Consider the following 23,403-nt stretch of genomic DNA (forward strand, 5'->3'; position numbering starts at 1 on the left):
CAGATAAACCTAGTCTAGAATACTTGGGATGAACATCCCCTAATATCTTCGCATACCTGCCTGGGAGGCCGCGATGGAAACTAATACGATACGTGACATAACGAACGAACATACTACTACTCACGCTATATTATTACTGAACTGTTAACTGTGAACTCGCTCAACTAGTTGTTGACTCTCTGCTGCATGCCTTGCAGGACATTAGGTACATATGGAGCTTGCACAGGGAGGAGCAGGTCGTTGTGGTGCATGGATCGTGGATGTTTTGATAAACTTACAACACTTGAACTATTTACATACATTGGATTCTCATTGTTACGCTTCCGCAACTTAAACTATGTTTTGTTGGAACATCAATCGTATTGAATGATTTGTTTACATTTATTATACTTGACATTAATTACATGTTCGATATGATTGGTGGCTTGATCCTGGTCAGTCACGCTCCCAAGCGGTGATACTCCGTAGGTGGATTTTGGGGGTGTGACAGATTGGTATCAGAGCCATTGGTTATAGAGAACTTGGTTTTAATATGGGAAAACGTTTTTATTAAAACCAGACTATAACCAGAACAGTGCTCTCAACGATCCACAACGACGCCTCGCTCCACGTGCAAGACTCGACATCCTAGGTAATAAGGTTCATGTTTATTACCTGCTTGCTAGAACTGCATAGAACTTTGCTCGTAGTATGCTTACATTACCTTGCTCACTACTTGTTATTGCTTGAGAACACCTACGTGCTTACACTTTTCTGTCATCGCCCTACTCGCGAACCACTCTCACTTACATTACTTTTACTATGAAGATCATGTCTGGAAGAATTAGCATGACACAAGCCCAGCTAGAGGCTTTCGTTCAAGCTCAAGTTGCTGCGGCAGTTGCAGCAGCTCAAGCAGGACAACACGCGCAGCAGCCTGTCTGCACATTCAAGAACTTCATGGACTGTCGTCCAAATTCTTTCAGTGGCACCGAGGGGGCAGTGGGACTCCTCCATTGGTATGAAAAGCTAGAGTCAGTATTCGAAATGTGCGAGTGCCCTGAGGCTCGCAAGGTCAAGTACGCCACTGGCACCATAGAAGGAATAGCACTGACTTGGTGGAACGCCCAAGTCCAGATCTTAGGGTTGGCAGCTGCTAACGCCACACCCTGGAATGACTTTAAGGAACTTATCAAAAGGGAATATTGCACGCGTGAAGATATTCACAAGTTGGAAGATGAGCTGTATAATTTGAAAATGGTTGGGTCAGAGATCGAAGCGTATACCAAACGGTCGAATGAGCTGGCCGTGCTGTGTCCAACTATGGTAGACCCTCCGTACAAGCGCATTGAGATGTATCTCAAGGGATTGGCGCCAGAGATCCAGAGCCATGTGACATCGGCCAATCTTGACAACATTCAGGCTATTCAGCGCCTCGCTCACCGTATTACAGATCAGGCAGTGGATCAGAACAGACTGCCAAAACGTGTCAAGGCTACCACTACTGCTGTCACCACTTCTGCTACTCCCAGTGACAACAAGAGGAAATGGGAGGGGGATTCCAGCAAGGGATCAGTTTCTGTTCAGTCTCAGCAGCGCAAGACAAATGACTACCAGAATTCGAGTCAGCAATCATCTGGCAGTCAGGGGCAGGGTGGATATCGGGGAATTCACCCACTGTGTAATAAGTGCAACAGACACCACAGCGGAAGATGTCGCAGGGAGCAATGTCAAAGATGCCTCAAGATGGGTCATGAGGCTAAGGATTGTAGAAGCTCTCGGCCAGCAAATCAGAACCAGCAACTCCCACCGCCAGCTCCACAGAACCAGCAGCAGCAACCACAGCGTGGGAACCGGGGATGTTTCCAGTGTGGGGCAGAAGGTCATTACAAACGTGATTGTCCTCAGTTGAACCAGAATCAGAACCACAACAATAACCAGGGCAACGGGAACAACAACAACAACAGGGGAAACAACAACAACAATGGCAACGAAGCAAGAGGTCAAGCTTTCGTGTTAGGACGAGGAGACGCAATGAACGATGTTTGAATTTATAACTTATTTTGAGTTTTCATTATTATGTTTCCGCTACACAAACAAAGTTTGGTTTGAACATCAGATGTATTGGGTTTTATGAATTATTTTTAACTACTATACTTTATGTTTGATATGATGGATGGTTTGATATTATTGAACGCACCTGCCGTATTTATGGACCTTATGAACAGGGTGTGCAAACCTTATCTTGACAAGTTCGTCATTGTCTTCACCGACGACATTCTGATCTACTCCAAGAGTCAGGAGGAACACGAGCAGCACTTACGTCTTATCTTGGAACTTCTTCGAAAGGAGCAACTGTACGCAAAGTTTTCAAAATGCGACTTCTGGCTTCGTGAAGTCCACTTATTAGATTCGATCAGGAACTGACCTGCACCGCGTACACCGACGGAAATACGCCAATTCTTGGGTTTGGCGGGGTATTTCAGACGATTCATAAAAGACTTTTCGAAGATCGCGCAACCGCTTACTATGCAGACACAGAAAGGTGTCACCTACCGTTGGGGAGATTTCTAAGAGACCGCTTTTCAGTACCTAAAGGATAGGCTTTGCAGCGCACCTATTCTCTCACTGCCGGAGGGCACAGATGATTTCGTGGTTTATTGTGACGCATCGATACAGGGTCTCGGGTGTGTATTGATGCAACGGGATAAAGTTATCACCTACGCGTCGCGGCAACTCAAGATTCATGAATGGAACTACACGACGAACGATTTAGAGCTGGGAGCTGTTGTTTACGCGCTTAAGATGTGGCGACACTACCTGTACGGTACCAGGTACACGATTTACACCGATCACGGGAGTCTCGAGCATATTCTTAAGCAAAAGGATTTGAATATGCGTCAACGGAGATGGGTTGAACTTCTGAACGACTACGAATGCGCCATCAAGTATCATCCAGGCAAGGCCAATGTTGTGGCTGACGCCCTCAGTCGGAAAGACGCCCTACCTAAGCGCGTGCGAGCGCTACAGCCTACTTATTGGTGGCCTAGCATGAAGGCCCACATTGCAAATGTTTGACTTGTGCGAGAGTCAAGACAGAGTACCAGAAACCCTCAGACTTACTTCAGCAACCCAGGATACCGCAATGGAAATGGGAAGAAATTTCCATGGATTTCGTTACAGGCCTACCCAGATCCCAGCGTGGGAAAGATTCTATATGGGTGATCGTGGACCGACTCACCTAGTCTGCACACTTCCTGGCTATAAAGGAAATGGATAAGTTCTCAACTCTCGCAGACATTTACCTTAAAGAAATTGTTTCGAGGCACGGGGTGCCCACCTCCATCATTTCGGATCGGGATGCACGATTCACGTCAGAGCTATGGCCAGCGAAGCACAAATATTTCGGCTCACGATTAGACATGAGCACAGCATGTCATCCTCAGACGGATGGGCAGTCTGAGCGAACGATCCAGACTCTTGAAGACATGCTTCGGGCACGCGTTATCGATTTCGGCATCGGCTGGGAAAAGCAACTCCCTTTGGTGGAGTTTTCGTATAATAACAGTTATCACACCAGCATTCAAGCCGCTCCATTCGAGGCATTGTACGGACGTAAATGCCGGTCACCTCTCGGTTGGGCAGAGGTGGGGGATAGTTAGATTACAGGCCCAGAAATGGTAGTTGACGCTACTGAACGAATTGCACAGATACGACAACGCATGGCGGCAGCTCGCGATCGTCAGAAAGCCTACGCGGGCAAGCGTAGCAAGCCTTTGGAATTTCAGGTCGGGGACCGGGTTTTACTTAAAGTCTCACCCTGGAAGGGTGTGGTTCGTTTTGACGAACGAGGCAAACTTAATCCGCGATATGTCGGACCATTTGAGGTTATAGAAAGAATAGGCCCAGTAGCCAACCGATTGAACCTACCAGCTGAACTCGGGGCAGTTCACAATGTTTTTCACGTGTCGAATCTGAAGAAGTGTCTGTCAGATGAGACCCTCATCATTCCTTTAAGGAACCCACTATCGACGAGCGGTTGCAGTTCGTCAAGGAACCTGTAGAAATCACGGACCGGGATGTTAAGGTCCTCAAACACAAGAGAATCCCTCTTGTCCGAGTTCGTTGGAACTCCAAACGTGGCCCAGAGTACACCTGGGAACGCGAAGACCAGATGACAGAAAAGTATCCCCAGTTATTCGAAAACCGTGCAACCACTACTGAGGCTGAAGCTACTACTACAGAATTTCGGGACGAAATTCCAAATCAACGGGGGGATGATGTGACACCCCAGGAAAACCAGTGAACGATATAACTTACCTAGCTTCCTCAGTGAGTGCGTACCAAATTTCGGGACGAAATTTCTTTTAAGTTGGGGATAATGTGACAACTCGAATTTCCAAGATTTCTATTTCGCATTTATTGCACGTTCTTGTATTATTTAGTCGATTGATTTCACAATTATTTGCTATGGAATGAGATACGTTTTGATACAACGAATTGTATTGTGTGATTGTGCATGGTTATGTGTTGCTTGTGAAAGATTTGTCAAATAATGGAATGTGGTGTTGAAACTGTAATAAATAATACTTAAGGGTGTGTAGGGTTGATAGTGAAACTTTAACAACTCATAACCCTAATCTCCTCCCTAATCATTCACTAATCACTCTCTAAGAATCAAAACACGTACCCACATTCCCTAATCCTCTCTACAACCACCTTCTTATCATTCCTGGATTCACAAGTCTTTCACATCAAGTTTGATTGCTAATCCAACTAGAATCGAATCAAGGTAATGGTTTAATCATCGTTGATGTTAATAGTTTATTGATTATTTGAATTGTTGTTGTTCTTGATTCTTGATTTTGTGTTCTTGGAAGCCCTAGTTCTTCATATAAGGTTCTGTGGTTTTGATTTAATGATGAAATAATGTGATGATGATGATGGTTAATTGCATTGCTTGATATATTGATCTTATGATGATTTTTGATTGTTAAGTATCGGTTGATTGAATTGATCTTGCATTGTGAGAATCATGAACTAGGGTTTGGAATAATCATCGAAACGTAACTGCTGTCGTAAGGACGTAACTGCGAACTTGAATGTTTGTATGATGCTGATTGTCTGAGTTTGTGGATGATAAAAGTCTGAGATTATGCTAGATCCGAGTTTGAATGATAATGTATGTCTGAGTTTAAGTAATCAAGTTAGGTCCGAGGTTATATTATGTTCATTGGTCCGAGTTTGTTGTATCAAGTCTGATCCGAGTTTAATATAATGTCATGGACCGAGTTTAATGTATATAGCATGGACCGAGTTTAGTGTACACCACATGGACCGAGTTTATTGAATGTCACCTGGTCCGAGTTTAATAAGATGTCCCTTGTCCGAGGTTAATTCTCTCCCCTTTGTTGATAATGTCCGACTTTCAAAGGACCTTATGGTCCGAGTTTATTAAGGGGGGGGCTGCCCGACCTTCAACAATCAATAAAGGTCTGAGTTTCTTGAATGTCCCTTTAGTCCGAGTTTAATATTCATGTAAGTGATGTCCGAGTTTAGTAACCATGCATGTAGTCCGAGTTTAATGGGCTATCTTGGTCCGAGTTTAGGGGGGGGAGGAATTATGTCTGAGTTTCATGGACTTAAGGTGGTCCGAGTTTCTTCAATGAAACTCTTGTCCGAACTATAACACCCCACACCCCTACCCGAGTTTAAACACCCTTGTGGTCCGAAATTCTTACGTGTAAGATATGTCGTTCAAGTTGTTGAAACCCCCTTATGCTATCTGAGTTTTAAACAGGGGAAACCCCCCCCCCACACTTGTCTGATGTGTAATTGTCTGATGTCGTGTGATTGTTCTGATGATCGAATACTGAATGATATATATACATATAGATATACGATTTCATGATATGCATGCAATAAACGATTGTAATAAACTGCTAATAATCAATAACGAATTTGATGATGATGAACACACGATTAGAATAATGTTGTCTGAACTGTATAAGTGACGTGTAACCTGAGTTTAGAACAAACGGTTAAAGCTTACTGCATGTACTATATGTGACTATATGTTATTGAATGGTACTACATGATCTTATATGTGCGGACAATTCTTATCATCTCATCCTGTACACAACCCTCACACAGATCACAACAGTTTAGACATAAGTAACATGTAAACCCTACTTGAATGTAACACTTACATTGAATCACGTGCAATGCATCCTAGGTCGTGTGTAGCGGACCTATACATTTAACTAACTCTAGAAGCAATAACATACCGAGCAAACCAAGGTGAGTTCACACAGCCAAGGCATGGGGTTCCCAGGGTGGGAATGGGATTTGATTATTTACTTGTACTTATCTATACTGGAACGTAGTGATGTGGTTTGATGAACTATGGTACATACTCCGCTGATTGAACTACGACTAGACTAGTAACACTTATTGAACTGATCTTCGCACACCTGCCAAGGGTTGGCCGCGATATTATGACTGACTTCGCACACCTGCCTTTGGAAGGCCGCGAACTGAATCTATTAATCTTCGCACACCTGCCTGGTAGGCCGCGATACAGATAAACCTAGTCTAGAATACTTGGGATGAACATCCCCTAATATCTTCGCATACCTGCCTGGGAGGCCGCGATGGAAACTAATATGATACGTGACATAACGAACGAACATACTACTACTCACGCTATATTATTACTGAACTGTTAACTGTGAACTCGCTCAACTAGTTGTTGACTCTCTGCTGCATGCCTTGCAGGACATTAGGTACATATGGAGCTTGCACAGGGAGGAGCAGGTCGTTGTGGTGCATGGATCGTGGATGTTTTGATAAACTTACAACACTTGAACTATTTACATACATTGGATTCTCATTGTTACGCTTCCGCAACTTAAACTATGTTTTGTTGGAACATCAATCGTATTGAATGATTTGTTTACATTTATTATACTTGACATTAATTACATGTTCGATATGATTGGTGGCTTGATCCTGGTCAGTCACGCTCCCAAGCGGTGATACTCCGTAGGTGGATTTTGGGGGTGTGACATTATCCGTTCATAGTGCTACTGTGCTTTTGTGCATCATGTTTGTCACTAGAGTTCAGCATGTAAATAATGTAGTGACAGCAAAATAGAGTATGATGCAAGTATGTACAAGTATCAACAGTCAAGTAGCAGTTCATCAGTAATTTCAAGTAAACACAGTAATTAAGCAGCAAATAAATTATTAATTAAATCGTACGGATACCTGGTTTAGTGAGGGTTGTCACAGTAATGGGTTGTAAGCACTTAGGTTAGATTTTATTTTAGTATGTAGGCTTTGTTAAACCATATTACACGAGTCTCCATACTCGTTTGGTTTACGAACCCGCATACTATCTGATCCTTCCGATTTTGGTCCGGTATATTAATATAGCTACTTATTAGGTGTCGTTTGATATCCCGTGATCTCTAGCTTTATTTGGGTGTTACACAAGGAATTCAAAGCAATCTCAGGTGAGTACATTGAACCCCTCTTTTACTGTTTTCCAAACTGTTTTGGGGTAAAACACATGTGCCTACTTGTTACTTTCATGCTTTCCATGTTTGCACAGCATATACCGGTTATGCTCGTTAGTACATTATAGTACATGTTTTCATTACATTTCATGCTATGTATGCCCATTGTGTGCGTACTTAGTACATTGCTTTACATTACATTTCATGCTATGTATGCCCATTGTGTGCGTACTTAGTACATTGCTTTACACTACATTTCATGCTATGTATGCCCATTGTGTGCGTACTTAGTACATTGCTTTACACTACATTTCATACTATGTATGCCCATTGTGTGCGTACTTAGTACATTGCTTTACATTACATTTCATGCTATGTATGCCCATTGTGTGCGTACTTAGTACATTGTTTCACATTACATTTCATGCTATTTATGCCCATTGTGTGCATACTTAGTACAATTGTTTACATCACATGCCTTCATTTTGCTATGACATTTGGTTTGTTTAACATGGAACAATACATTCATTAACATTGATCACGCCATTCGTTAGTAGGTAGTGGTACCATAGGAATTGACAACTCCCGTTCCTAAAATCCTGGGTTTGTTTGGATTGGAAGGAATGACCGAATTCGATATACATAACTTAGATAAACCATTAATTTGTTTAAGGGTTTATCGCCACAGTCTCAAGGCTTGGATGTATGCGTATTTCACAATACCGCATAAATGTTTATATCAGTAGAGCATGCATTGTTCCACAAAACATAACGTTGATTTAAACTATGTTTTACTTCAACACCTTGTTTTGTGCATTTTACATATGGTTTAGTTGATACATCTCACTTACCATACAAGATATATTTTGGGTACACATTACATGATCTACATTAAACATAAACATTTTGACATTGATATACATACTTGGTGGTTTACATTGAACATAGACATTTCGATATGGTTTACACAATAACACTTGACAATTGATTTATACATGAACAATTTACATGGTGGTTGGTTTGGGTAAATGGTTGGAGTAACGTGGCGTATGTAATATGATACAAACATGGTGGATACGCCGCTGGTACTTCCTATATATAAATGCTTGTATAATATTACATATCGTAGCGTTATCTAAGTCATTTCAGTTTAGACACATTATATTTTACACAAATAACATACTCTTCACAAGACAGTATTTTTACAAACAACTTATCTTATTCAACTCATTTTACTTGGTTACTCGTTTAACCTTACACTTATCTATACATATCATCTGATATTATCGTTTTTCAAATGGTTTATAAAGCAAGACAAATTACAAGGTTCATGACTGACTGTTATTAAACATTTCTTTAAACTCAAGTCATGAATCCCATTTTCACAAAACCTATGTATCTCACAGCCATTTTTATGCTGACGTACCTACTTTCACATGTGTTTTCAGGAGCTGTTCCATAGGATGATGATCATGACACTAGGGCGGACATGTGCCTTAGAGAATAAAAATGAAGATAGACTAGTTTATTTATGTTTTGAACTCTTTGTTTTCCTGTTTAAGACAATATAACACTCTTGTTTATAAATAAAATACAACTTTGTATGCCATGGTTATGAAACAATTAATTTTGTCCCAACACTCCCCGGCGTTTCCGCCGCGGTTGCATGTTATACGCGGTCGGGGTGTGACATCCTGCTACGATGTCTTCGAAAGACGGAATAGAGGAAGCCATAGATTTTTGTGAAGCGAATTGGAAATTTAAGTTTTGTGAATCCGAGGGGATGGCGCCACTAAAGACTCAATTACCAGTTGGTCCGAGCTGGCTATGTCAGAGTCTCAGAAGTCTTAGCTGCAACCTGAAAGATCACAAGGAAGAAAAACACCGTTAGCCTCGTCACAGGGAGGGGGGTCTCTCTGTGACCAAGCCCGGGCGTGAGAATAAGTATCGGAGTATGTGGAGTAAGTCAGTGAGAGAGAGAGAGGAGAATTAGAGAGAGAAAGTAGTGATTACTCTTTTTGGGAGGTTTTAGTAGGGTATTTATACCTTTTGGGTATGCTGACGTGGCGAGGTAGTTATGGCTGAACCAGTCACTGTCAGGTAGTTAGAGTTGTGGGCCCCAGGTTAGTTAGGGAAGATCCTCTATGTCGATCATATATGTTCAGGTCGTTCGACTCGATCCAATGGCGTCTTACCTTCGGTGACTAGTGTTCGGTCCTTGGCGGGGGACGGTCGGTCCGGGATAGATGGTGTTCGGTTCGGTGTCTAGCACGTTATCCTCATCAATCTTAAAACTCAAAATTACAAATATACCCTTGTTCACTGTAGCTAAGCAATTATTCAATTATATATATATAAATAATGTCAATTTTTTATTTAAATTCCAACTTTTTTATAAAAATTTCAATTTAAGATTTAATTTTTGATTCTTATTATACTAGATTTATCACCCGCCGCAATGCGGCGGGGGATTCATTAGTTATATATCATGTTAGATGAACGGCAAATGTTTCTCACATGACCACGAGCCTGTGTGTACAATCGGGAAAAAAATAACTAAGTCGATCTCTGACTCGCACGTTGCGACAGACCAATAGACACGCAATAGATGAAAAAACGTTGAACCCCACACGCACGTTGCGGTGTGTTAACTCGGAAATTTAGAGTGACAGTTAAACGGAGAACTTATGAAAGATGAAAAGTATATAAGAGACCAAAGTTGAAAGTAAAAAAAAATGTTGAGATTAAATTGTAAAAGATGAAAAGCTTAGGGTTGAAAGTAAAAAAAATTAAAGGGGTTAAATTGCAAAAGATGAAAACTTTTGAATTAGAAGTGAAAAATAAATTTATCAAAGGGGTTAAAATACCAAAGATTGAAACTTTAGAGTTAAAAAAAAATTAATTTCAAATTATGAAAACAAAAGAGATAAATAGATTTACTTAAATTGATGTTTAATATTATTATTATTATTATTATTTAATAAAAGAGATAAATAGAAAAATAAGGTTGAAAAATTACCAGAGAATGACACGTGCCCGTCGCAATGTGGCGGGGGATTCATTAGTTATATATCATGTTAGATGAAAGACAAATGTTTCTCACATGACCACGAGCCTGTGTGTAAAATCGAGAAAAAAATAACTAAGTCGATCTCTGACTTGCACGTAGCGACAGACCAATAGGCACGCAATAGATGAAAAAACGTTGAACCCCACACGCACGTTGCGGTGTGTTAACTCGGAAATTTGGAGTGACACGTTAAACGGAGAACATATGAAAGATGAAAAGTATATAAGGGACCAAAGTTGAAAGTAAAAAAAAAGTGTTGAGATTAAATTGTAAAAGATGAAAAGCTTAGGGTTGAAGGTAAAAAAAATTAAAAGGGTTAAATTGTAAAAGATGAAAACTTTTGAATTAGAAGTGAAAAATAAAATTTATCAAAGGGGTTAAAGTACCAAAGATTGAAACTTTAGACTTAAGTTGTCAAAGATTGAAACTTTAGAGTTAAAAAAAGAAATCAAAGAAATCAATTTCAGATTATAAAAACAAAAGAGATAAATAGATTTAGTTAAATTGATGTTTAATATTATTATTATTTAATATTTAATAAAAGAGATAAATAGAAAAATAAGGATGAAAAATTACCAGAGAATGACACGTGTCCAAAGAGGATTTTTGTTTACTAGTATAGAAAGATATATTAACTCATGTTTATTTAAATTTCCAGCTAACTTTTATTATATAATAATCAGTTTATTTCTGCTTATAATTTAAACTAGCGGTTTTCCACCGCGCTACGCGGCGAAAATTCAGTTGGTATCGGTTCCCTTTGTTTCGGTAACGACACTCGCTATAGCAGCTTAAAGATAAAACTAAAAAATAAAGCCGTGATATGCCCAAACAGACATTGACACATGTTTTATATCCATTGAAAACCATAAAAAAGAATACTGGTTCCGGTATTACCGATATCGGTACCGATGTTATTCAGTTGAAATCAGTTTGGTTAGTCACATATCAATATTCGTGTAGTTAATGATACAAAAAATATGTTTTTTTTTAATATTGTTATCGGAACACATAGTTTTAATATATGAAAATAAATTACTATTTATTTATTCATTGTCGGTTTCTGTTCGATATGGTACGATACACGGTATTAATGTTCAACAAAAAATTGTTACGTGCTATAAGTTGTGCAGCTAGATTTATATAAAAAGTGACTGTACGCAAGTTATAAGTTTAACAAAATACTTAAAATATTAAGATCAAGTTAAAAGAATACTTTAAAAAATCAAATTAAAATAAAATGAATACTTTATAATTTTTCTTATCACTGTTCATCCTCAATTCAAATTCATATAGATAAAGACTAGGTTATAACCCCGTGTATTACACGGGTTAAGTAAATAAAATATCTAATAGTTAATAACGAAGATTTAACAATTATAAAACGATATTTTAAAACACTTTTCTCCGAACACAATTTTGTTTTATGTATGATCAAAACTTGTGATGTTTGTCAAGCTTATAAATATGAAAGCATTTGAACTATCGATTATAAGATAAACTGTATCATCGATTTTGTCATGATGTGAACCCAAGTTTTATTTAAATAACAGTGGTCTTAATTTATCAGTTCTAAAAATATTGTTGAAATATGACATAATATTTTATTCAACACGTGCAATATACAAGTTTTTTAAAAGATATATCTTTTTTTATTATTTATAATATAAAATTACATCTATGCAACCTGTGTAATACACAGGGTTCTAAGCTATATTAATCCGCTGTTTAATGAGCAGATCTATATTAACATATTGTATAATTTAGGTAAACCCGAAAAAAATATATGTAAATTTTCTTTTATCAAATCAATATCCATATGTCGACATAAAAAATTGATATAAAAAAAATACGTGATCAATGATCTAGAAAACAACGACTAAATAGATAAAGTTACATCAAAAACAAACTGAGATATTTTAGTTCTTCAACACATCTATCCTTTATAAAAAAACGCAAAAGAAACAATCATAAACAATAACAATAACATAATAAATAAATAAAAGTCGATAAATCTAGTTTATATAAAATTATAATTATCTATAATTAAGTAATGGTAGATGGTCTAGAATAATGACAAGTGTCTTTTTATTGGTTTCTTTTATTATATAGTATAGATAGATATAGATATAGATATAGATATAGATATAGATATAGATATAGATTATAGGGGATGGTTTAAATGAAAACCACTTTTATTGTGAAAACTCGAAAACTAATTAAAAAAAGCCTAAAAAACACACAAAAAAAGTTTTTTTTTCAACTTTTTTTTTATAAAAATCGCTGGTTTTTATATATAAAAAAAACTTTTTTTCAAAAAAAAAAAAAAAAATTTGTGTAGTGCACATGTGTAATAATACACATGTGTAGTACACATACACATGTGTAGTATTACACATTGTGCACTACACAAATTTTTTTTTTTTGAATTTTTTTTTATATAAAAAAACCTGCGAATTTTGGTTTGCAAAAAAAAAATTAAAAAAAAAATTGTATGTTTTTTTGGCTTTTTTTAATTAGTTTTCGAGTTTTCACAATAAAAAGTGGTTTCCATTTGAACCTTCCCCATAGATTATAATTAAATATATCTATAATTAAATATGAGAAACATATATTAAATTTAATAATTTAAATTAAATAATAATTATCTACATTTAAGGAATTAAAATATAATTTATAACCTGGTAATTAATATAAATAAATAATAAGATATTTTATGGAACTTTATCCGTAATTTCTTAAATGTTTGAAACATATATTAAATTTAATAATTTAAATTAAATAATAATTATCGATAATTAACGATGCTCTAGAATAATGACAAGTGTCCCTCAATTGGTTTCTTTTATTATATAGTATAGATAATGAGTTAGCAATTCTCTTTAGAAAATGAAATTTAAAATAATTATTTAACAGCCAAATATTTTCTTCATTTTTTTATAAAACATACGTTAATAAATTATGAAACATTGCGAATTACGTATGATTTCAGCTTTAAAAATAATCTAAAAGTTGGAAAAAAGAATAGAAAATCATAGATATCAGTTAAAAACTTGGAAGTTCTTAAATGTGTATAAGCATAGATTACACTTGGATGACAAACCCTTCATAAATGTAAGATAATTCAAATTCAATCCAACTGTACAAAGAAACATCTTCATCAAATATGTTCATCCTGCCAACCAAAACTTTCCTCAAAATCATCATTGTTAAAGAATCCATTCTCATTAAACACGCTACCAATGTCGCCGCCAATGTCTTCAGATAAATGACCTTTGAAGCTGTTGCTTCTGGTCGGTCCCGTTCCATACCTCATACTCTCACTGCCACCACTGTGCCCGGAGACCGACGGCTTTGGCCCTCCACCAACACCCCCTCCGACATTGTTATTGTTATTATTATTGTTATCTTGAAACATTTGCTGAATCATGTGTCGCTGTGCAGCCTGGTTGTCGCCTTGAGAAGGCGGCTGCTGGTGGTGTTGCTGGAGGAGATGAGCATTTGGAAAGGCGCAACCGCCGCCGACTCTGTTATTCTGCAAGGCCCAACTTTGTAACGACGACCCGTTCTGGTTGGAACTAGGGGATTCTTGTTGGGAGTTTGAATTCAAAGATTTTTGTCTCATCAACATATTTTGGTAATTTGAAAGTGTAACAGCCGATTGGGCTGCACCACTAAGTGGAACTACGCGGTTAGCCATTTGATGGTTAGTGTTGTTCGCTGGGCTGTTCAGGTCCGGTTGCAGTGCAACTAGCTTATTAAGTTCGGTTCGGTCATTTGAGAGGCCTTGAACGCTCGACATCTGTCGGGGAAAACTTTTCAACCCGTCTGTAATTCAGCATTAGATTGTTCAGTAATAGAAACATATCATTATACATCAACCAACTGGGTCAAGTTATTCTACAAAGGCTCCTAATTGTAAGAAGTGTAAGAAGGATTTATAGAGTGACAAGTGTCCAATAACCTAAACTTAAACCCACTATATTACCACCCAAAACCTAAACACCCACCCCCACCCCACCCAAAAACCTAACCCCCCCCCCCCCCCCCAAGTGATGGGGGAGGGGGTTTAGGTTTTTGGTGGTGGTGAAGGTTTAAGGGTTTTTTTTTTTTGTAGTGGGTTTTTTTAGGAGCCTTTGTACCCTTCTTACAATTAGGATCCTTTGTATTTGATCCTGATCCCAACTAACAGATATAATATTGAAAGTCTATTACCTATTGGGCCCACTTTGGTTTCTTGACAGAAATCCATCAAGTCTTTCATGCTACTAACAACTTCAGATATCTGGCATAAGTTCAAAAGAATAATTTTAAATCCTCCACTCAAGTACTACAAAGCCGAATAATGGTTAATGGGTGGGCTAACCCAAAACACTTTGTGTATGAGTTAAATATAAGAGTAAAGTACACGGATAGTCCCTATGGTTTACCAAAATTTTGGATTTGGTCCCTAGCTTTTAAAAAGTACACGGATGGTCCCTATGGTTTGCAATTTGTAACGCATTTAGTCCCTAGCCACCTATAATATAATCTGACCCTTTGCCTTACATTTATCATTCTACATCGAATATCCATCATTGCAGATCGTTTTCTCATTCCGATGGAGACTCATAACAATCGATTGGATGTTCAGGAACAACAGATTAAGCAGCTTCAACAGGATTTCACTGAGATGAAAACATCCTTGAAGGCGTTGGAAGGAGATCGCCTGGAATCCGCCGAGTTTCGTCAAATCGTACTCGGGTGGATGAAACAACACGAGTCGATGGTTCTTGAGGTTCTCGCCCTAGCTGTGCTGAGGTCTTCTCTTCTTCAGGTACTAAAGATGCTCCGGTGACGGGAACCTCTTTAGGTCTTCCATGGGCGGTGAAGTTACCTGAGTTTAGTGGTTCCGATCCTCAGGGATGGATTCAGAAGGCTCAATTATACTTTGATATTAATGAAACTCCAGATGCTCTTCGCCTCCAATTGGCTCAGTTGAGTTTGATTGGGGTCGCTCAACATTGGTTCACCGTAATTACTCAGGTTCGTGCATCTCTCTCATGGATTCATTTTCAAGCAGAATTGTTGCAATGTTTCAGTGGTCTCGAAACTCACAACCCGTATGAACAATTGGCTACTATCCAGCAATCTGATTACATCGATGATTTTGAATATCTGCTTTCACTGGTCCCTCGGTTTTCGGAATCCCAGGCTTCGGGTTAATTCGTCACCGGTTTGAAAGACGATGTTAAAAAATGGGTTCCATTACACCGTCCGTCATCTCGCTTCAGATAAAGTTTTGTCGTATCGATCTGACTTTACTCGCCCTAATTCCTCCGTCAAATCGAGCTCTTCATCAGATTTAGGGCAAATATTTCAAAGGGTCCGTTCCTTGTCACGTACTGAATGGGAAGACCATCGTAAAAAGGGACTGTGCTTTCAATGTGGGCAATTATATGGTCCAGCACATAAATGCCCTGATGAAGATGAGGTGACGATGAGTATGAGACATCTGATGGAACACACTTCACCCTTGAAGATGAGGAAACTAAGGATCCTAATTCTCCTACAGGTGCTTGTGATGCTCTTCAATTTAAAGATTCTTTTGCTCAAGTTGGTGGTGCAAAGACCTTGAAACTTGAAGGCGCTTTACAGAGTTGATAGCGGGGGTACACATACTTTTATTTCTTGGCGTTTGGCAACAACGTTGGGGTTGCCTGTTAGTTTTTTTTTTTTTTTGGTGGAATTCGTATCAAACTAGGGGATGAGCATTATGTGTTTGTCGATGATGAACGTTGTCTTAAGGTATCCAGTGGCACGGATAATCTGCAGAAGAGGCAACATGGGAGGACGCTCAATGGATAAAGAGTCAATTCCCAAACTCAAGTCGAGGACAAGACTTTATTGGAAGAGGGAAGTAATGATAGAATTGATCCAAACATAATAGTAAAAAAAAAAACCCGAAGTTTGCCAAGTTTATTCTAGAAGGGGGAAGGGTGAAAATATAGCAAGTGGCCAAAAGTTGTTACAGTCTTTATAGAGGGGAATAAACCTTGAGAGGATTAGTTTTGGAATTTGTTAGTTTGTTATTGGCTTCTGCAGTTTGTCATGGAGAGAGGGATTTTCCCAGGATTTCATTGTTTTTAACTTCTTTTCTGCATTTCCATTGTAATTTCCGATTACCCACCTATTATAATATACTCTAACCCTTTGCCTTACAATTATCATTGTATATCGGATATCCATCAGTCCGTCTACTTATGGAAAGCTAGGGACTAAATCCAAATTTTTGTTAAACCATACATAGGGACCACCCGTGTACTTTACTCTAAATATAATTAAAAAAGATACCGTTTCATTAATAAGCTAAAATTTTGAATTAAAACAATTAAGGAAGTTGTATGCTTTAAAAAAAAAAACACCTTGAGAAATCTTCAACTCATTTACCTAGAGAAAACGATCAATTCATAAGTAAATACACCTCTTCGGAATACCAAGAAACATATACCTGTAAACACCTCACATATCGTTTAGAAAACCCCAAATCATTTATAGATTGCAACTCCAAGCTCCTGGCAAGCTGCCGCCAGGCTGTCACAACCCTGATCCACAACAAACAAACAATTATACACGATATATTCCAAACATGTGACATTATTAAGCAGACCAAAATCAACACGTGATAACATAGTTATACACTCACATATTACTGTTTGTCTGCAAATCTTGCTGGGAAACCCCATCAGATCCACCATCTGAAATTGTAGATTGGCATTTCTGTGCAACCTGTAACAACTGATTCACCTACAACAATGTAAAAAAAAACAAATGATTGTATGAATCAATCTAATCATTACTTCCAATCAGACTTTTTTCCTTCAAAAATGTTCTACTTTTTAGTTAAAAAAAAAAACCAAAATTTTGAACCTGGGGTGCGATTAGTTGACGAGGAAGAAGTTCCTCATGCCGGCGTGCACAGAACTCCCAAGTTAATATCTGGAAAATGTATAGCAAGTATTAAACTGAACATATTACAGCATTCAAAGCAAACCGTATGATAAAAAATGTGTAATTATAATTAACCTTCAAATCAGGGGTAAAAATAACTTTAAGTTGACCCTGGCGAACCACACGAAGTTGCTCATATATACTTTCCTGAACCGCTTTCCCGTACTCCAAAATCATTAATCCAGAAGGAAATCTACTCTCTCGAGGCAAATCCAGAAATAAAAGTTCATCTATAACACCACTGCTGAACTTTATTTCACTGAGCCTAGGCAATACTTCGAAAGTTGCCTCTGTCAAAAACACATAAATAAATAACGGGTATAAAAGAAAAATGACGTTTTACCCTTCATTAAACGACAAGTTTTAACAGACGTTAAGTTTTCGGACGAAACTAACATGTTTCAAGAATGTCAGGAACGAAAATGGGACAAATTTGAAACTTGGCCTGGACTGGCATAATTGGACAAACCACATGAACGAAAATGGCAATTAACTCTATATTTTAAAAGAAAATCTCAACAATTACAGTATTGCATACCAAACCCTCTTCCGGATTTTGACCCGCAAATGTCACAATGCCACGCATCCTGTAAGAAGATCTTGTGAGAAGATTTGTGTTTTTAAACTAAAGCTAATCCAGTGTATCTAAATAACAAACTTGTACGTAAAATACATAAAAGGATTAATGATCAAAAGGGTGCATAAAATATGCTTACTACAGCTGCTTGGGGAAAAACACCCAACGAATGATGACCAACATTATCATATAAAGACAAGCACCACCTTTTTTTGGCACGTGGAGAATAATATTCTGCCACAAACTTCCTCCAATACGCAATATTATTATCCTGTACATGGATAAATATTAAAACTATTATTCTAAATTAATAAGAATAAACTGCATTTTACGTCCTTTAAGTTTGAGCCAAATTGCAGGCGTTGTCCTTTAACTAACAAAATTACATTGGATATCCTTTATGTTACTGTTTCTCATCAAGCGATATCCTTTTGCCCTAACCCAGTCAGTTTTTTCTTATTTCTGTTAACTCTTTAACACGTGCCACTCACATGAGGGCCTAATGGTCGTTTTCACTTATTTTGTTGTTAATATATATTATTTTTATTTAATTTTGTTTTAGTTATTATGTGAAAATGACCATTTTGCCCTCATGTGAGTAGCACGTATTTACAATATCAGAAAAAAAATTAACTGGGTTAGGGCAAAAAGACACCGCCTAGTGAGAAACAGTAACATAAAGAACATCCAGTGTAATTTCGTTAGTCAAAAGAAAGCGTCTACAATTTGGCTCAAAGTTAAAGGAAATAAAATGAAATGTACTCATTTTATAAAAAACAAACATCAAGTGATTAAACTTTCATTAGTCATACTTACAGCAGGACGTTGCCTTTGATGATACAAGTATTGCATTAGTCTTCTAGAACACACACCACCATCATAGGGACGTTTCATTACCGATGCAGATTGCAACCCTTGTTGTTGAAGCTGCTGTCTCAGCTGAAGCTGCTGTTGTTGCTGAATCAAGTGGGCCCGTTGCACTGGCGGCAGAGACTGCAGCAACTGGTGCTGATGTTGCTGTTGTCGTAATCGTTGTTGCTGAATGAAAGCTTGCAGTTGAGGATTCGGGTTTTGTAACTGCATCGTATCCTGTCGTTGCATTATCTGATGAACGACATGTTGTTGCATCATATCTTCCTGTTTGATATCTAATCTCGGTTTCTTTTGCAAGTGAGACACCGACACGTTATCTTGGTTCGAGCTTTGCGGTACCGCAGACGGTCCGTCGATGATCGAAGAACCTGAAATACTTATATTATTGGAAGAAAACGATAAAGGTGATGCAGGTAAACGCATATGGGATTCTGTGTTGATACTTGCACTTCTGTGGAGATGTGGCCCGCTTCCCGAAAGCCCTGAATTAGCATCTGTAACCATCGAACTTGCACCGATGCTCGTACCCGAAGTAGCGACACTATTCATAACATTGTTGGGCATGTCTGCAAAGACAGGAGGAACACTTGGATGTATATTTCTGGGAACCGGATTCGACATGTTCCCAAACGATCCCATCTGAACATTTCCAATCGGATTTGTCATATCTCCTTGAAAAAAGATGCCAGAACTTGATGAAGAATTTATCATTCCCCCACCGGCCCGAGAAGGGCCCATACGGTTGAAGGCTGATTCTTGGCTGGCACCCAAGTAAGTATCCGGAGCCAGTGTTATTAATGGTACAATGTATCAGTTATAGATAAACACTAGATGAATTATTATCCTTTCACCTTTAAACAATACCTTAATCTTGTCTTTCTAACTTTCTATATCACCAACTTCAGTCATTACTTTAAAAATGGGTTTCTTTGCTGATAAAGACGACTCTAAGCTCTAGGGTTTTGCAATGATAAGAACAAAGGAAAAAGTCAGCTGCCAACAAAAGGTAGAATCAATGACCTTGATCAACACCTAAATCAATATAACTACACATAAAAGGACCATATCATAACACCAGATAAATGATTATTAGCAAACCCCTAATTCTGATTCACAAAAAACACCATAACAAGCTAAAACCATACATACCAAATTCACAAGCTAAATAACTTCCTAATAAATCATAACCTCAATACACATCTACTATAAAAACTAACTAGATCTCAAAATTTTTACCAAAAATGCAAAATAACCTAATCACATTTATAATATAGCCGACAACTAATCGCTAATCGGAGGTCCACCTTAGAAATTTCATCTTAACGGACAATTAATCACTAGGTGGCCAAAGGCGGTCCTAACTCCTATCGACCAAAATATGGTGGCAGGCTGGCAGCTTTATACATTCCGGCCAGTATCCAGCCAAAATTTTTTTTTTTTGCTTTTTTTACAAATGTGTTTATATTATTTTCATCTACATTTGTGCAAAAAATTGTGGCCCAACTCGCTCGGGAAGTAGGAGTTCTCATGGTTCTCACAACTCATGGTGGTTCTTAATTGAACCGAAGCCTGTATATATATATATATATATATATAGAGAGAGAGAGAGAGAGAGAAAGTATATCGTACAATTGGCCTAACGTACATTACGTACACGATTAGAAATCGCACGTTCATAACATGATATCGCATGTGGGGAATCAAACTTCGCATGTTCAAAAAAAACTAACCATTTTCGCATATGTGTGTGTGTATGTATATATATATATAGGGTTAGGTTCATTTGTGAACAACCCCCTTGATTGTGAACACTACTGAACTAATCCTAGCCCTTGATTATCAATACACAAGTGTAAACCAATGGCCAGGATTTGATGATGAAAATACACTAGTGTATTTTACGATTTGATGATGTAAATCAATGGCCAGGATTTGTTCACTCAGTTCGCAAATACACTAGTGTTCACTCTAGAACCCGACCCTGTATATATCTATAAAATAACACCAAACAAACAATTATTACCAAATCCCTAAATCTAATTCACAAAAAAAAAAACCTAGTTAACATCATAACATCCACTAAATGAAATGCAAAAACTAATAAATAACTTCCTAACAAAGCATAACATCATCCACATCCACTAAATCAACTACAAAAACTAACAAGATCTCAAAACTTTCCAAAAATGCAGAATAGTTAAATAACCTAATCACATTGATAAAAGAAATTCACAAAAACAGATCGAACTCAATTTCTTACCAAATTAACTAGACCTGACGGAACAACTTCAAATTAAAACAAGCTATTTCAGTAACTATACAAAAAGTTTCAAAATAAACGGTGAACAGATTTGAATCATGTAAAGTGAACGCATCGATCAAACAGCAAAATTGAAATAACAAAAACTGTAAATTTGTAAACAAATCGAAGAGGATGAAGCATCAGTGAGAAATGATATTATCTAACCTTTGAATGTAGACGTCGTGGTGAAGGAGCAGAAACTTTTTGCAGAGTTCGATCGATGTTTATTATATACCTAGCGGGACTTGGAGAGGGGGAGTGACCGGAAGGGCCGGTAAGGGGGTGGTGCACTGGCTGTAGCCGGTTAGTAAGAAGATTGAAGTGGAAGTTAGATCCGGCGATGGTGAGAAGTGTGATGGATACGTGTTAAAAACACGTCCAATGATGTGGTTTTGTTTGTGGGGTGAGGGGTAGTTACGTTTGACTCGGTGTAGTTTGATCAACTCCTTTTCCTATGCTAAAGAATTGATTAATTTTTTAGATTAACAAAATTCATATTCATATTTATATAAATGGGATCAAACAAATGACGTTTGTAAAAACCGTAAGAACCAACACATAAATGACAAGTGTCCTTCAATAAAAAAAATTAGTTTAACAGTAATTTAGACCTTTTGACCATATTAGCGTAACATTCTTAATCGTTCTCCATTATCAGCACATCGTCCTCAATCGGTCTCCATTATCAATATAAACGACATTCGGACATTAGCACAACATCCTCAATCGTTCTCCATTATCAGCACATCAGATGTGCTGATTATATCTACTTTTAGTGTTTGTTTGTGTTATATTGTAATTAACATATAATCAACACATTATCAACACAATTATAAAACAACTTTTGGTAACTTTTTTAAAAGTCACTTTTATAAATAAAAAAAAAAGTATAGCAATATGGTACTCATATTAAAGATAAAAGAGTAAACTGCCATTTTGGTCCCTGTGGTTTGGCCAGTTTTGTCATTTTAGTTCAAATCTCAAACTTTTTACATTTGTGTCCCTGTGGTTTGCATTTTGTTGCCATTTTAGTCCAAAATCCAAAAACCCTCTATTTTGACTGTTGAAAACTGATTATTTTGTCCTTTAGTGCAGGGGCATTTTGGTCATTTTTTAAATTTCATTTCCTTTTGTGCAACTAGCAGATCAAAACCCAGATGTTCATCTTCATCATCGAAACTTCAGCGATTCATCATCATCCACCACCGCATCTCTGAACTAAAATCGTTCCTCTCTCTCTTCTCTGAACTACCACCACACCACCCCCACCACCCCCACCACCGCATCATCCCCACCACCACCATCCCACTGCCGCCAACACTACCATCCCCGTGAACTCTCTCTCTAAAACCTGCACACACACACTCTCTCTTTCTCTCTCCAAACACTCATCTCTCTCTTCTCTCTCTCTCTCCTCTCTGTCGAACACCACCACCACCACCGTGAACTTCACCACCACCACCACCACAAATTGCCAGAGCCCACCCCAGCCCGACTCAGCTCATTTACATCCCTAAATTGACTTGTATACACCGAATTCAACAAGTATGGAGTCTAATTCCTATTTTATCCAACAAAAATTCAATCAAAACACATCATATTAACCACAAACATTACCGGAAGAGCAGAATCAGTGGCCTGAAACTTCCCAAACCGTCGCTTAAATGGGTGGGAGTGGTGGCCAGAGAGAGGAGATGAAGGTAGGGTCGGATTTGGTGGTTATTCGGCGGCGATGGTGGTCACAGATGGTGGTGGTAGCCATGGTTGTGGTGGTGTTTGTTACAGAGTGAGAGAGAGAGAGATGATGTTGGGTTGCGGCGATGGTGGTCACAGTCTGCTCTCTGTGTCAAACCCTAGCTTCATCGCCGCCATCCGTACAGCAAAAAACCTCTCCAACAATGGCGGCAACTAACTCCGATCACAATCAAACAGATGCCGCCGTTAAAGAGTATTGAACTTTTAACTGATCGATTTAGGTCTCAGTTGCTGCTGATTTATTTGGGATTTTATGTTGTTTATAGAGAGAGAAGAGAGAGAGTCAGTTAGGGTTTTATTTGGGGATGATGATGATTTATTTGGGGAAGAAAATGTT

The 23,403-nt window shown here is 38.0% G+C and overlaps 1 protein-coding gene across 6 annotated transcripts; it reads right to left on the reverse strand.

Moving 5' to 3' along the window:
* Positions 1-13,596: 13,596 nt before the first annotated feature.
* LOC110899699 (probable transcriptional regulator SLK2) lies at positions 13,597-21,664 on the reverse strand. Of its 6 annotated transcripts, XM_035989058.1 has the most exons (12): positions 21,477-21,664; positions 19,874-20,002; positions 19,453-19,769; positions 18,953-19,377; positions 18,276-18,407; positions 18,098-18,146; positions 17,635-17,849; positions 17,479-17,547; positions 17,255-17,355; positions 17,060-17,153; positions 14,785-14,854; positions 13,597-14,397 (listed from the first exon to the last, which is right to left on the reverse strand). In XM_035989058.1, the coding sequence occupies exons 3-12, from the start codon at positions 19,745-19,747 to the stop codon at positions 13,730-13,732; spliced, it is 2,118 nt and encodes a 705-aa protein (XP_035844951.1). In that variant the 5' UTR covers positions 19,748-19,769; positions 19,874-20,002; positions 21,477-21,664; the 3' UTR covers positions 13,597-13,729. The 6 variants fall into 6 exon arrangements, with proteins under 6 accessions (XP_035844951.1, XP_022002286.1, XP_022002284.1 ...); XM_022146594.2 differs by having other exon boundaries at positions 18,953-19,769; positions 19,874-19,963; XM_022146592.2 differs by having other exon boundaries at positions 18,953-19,769.
* Between the last annotated feature and the right edge of the window lie 1,739 nt (positions 21,665-23,403).

This window comes from Helianthus annuus, chromosome 4 (assembly GCF_002127325.2).
Source record: "Helianthus annuus cultivar XRQ/B chromosome 4, HanXRQr2.0-SUNRISE, whole genome shotgun sequence".
Lineage (NCBI taxonomy): Eukaryota > Viridiplantae > Streptophyta > Magnoliopsida > Asterales > Asteraceae > Helianthus > Helianthus annuus.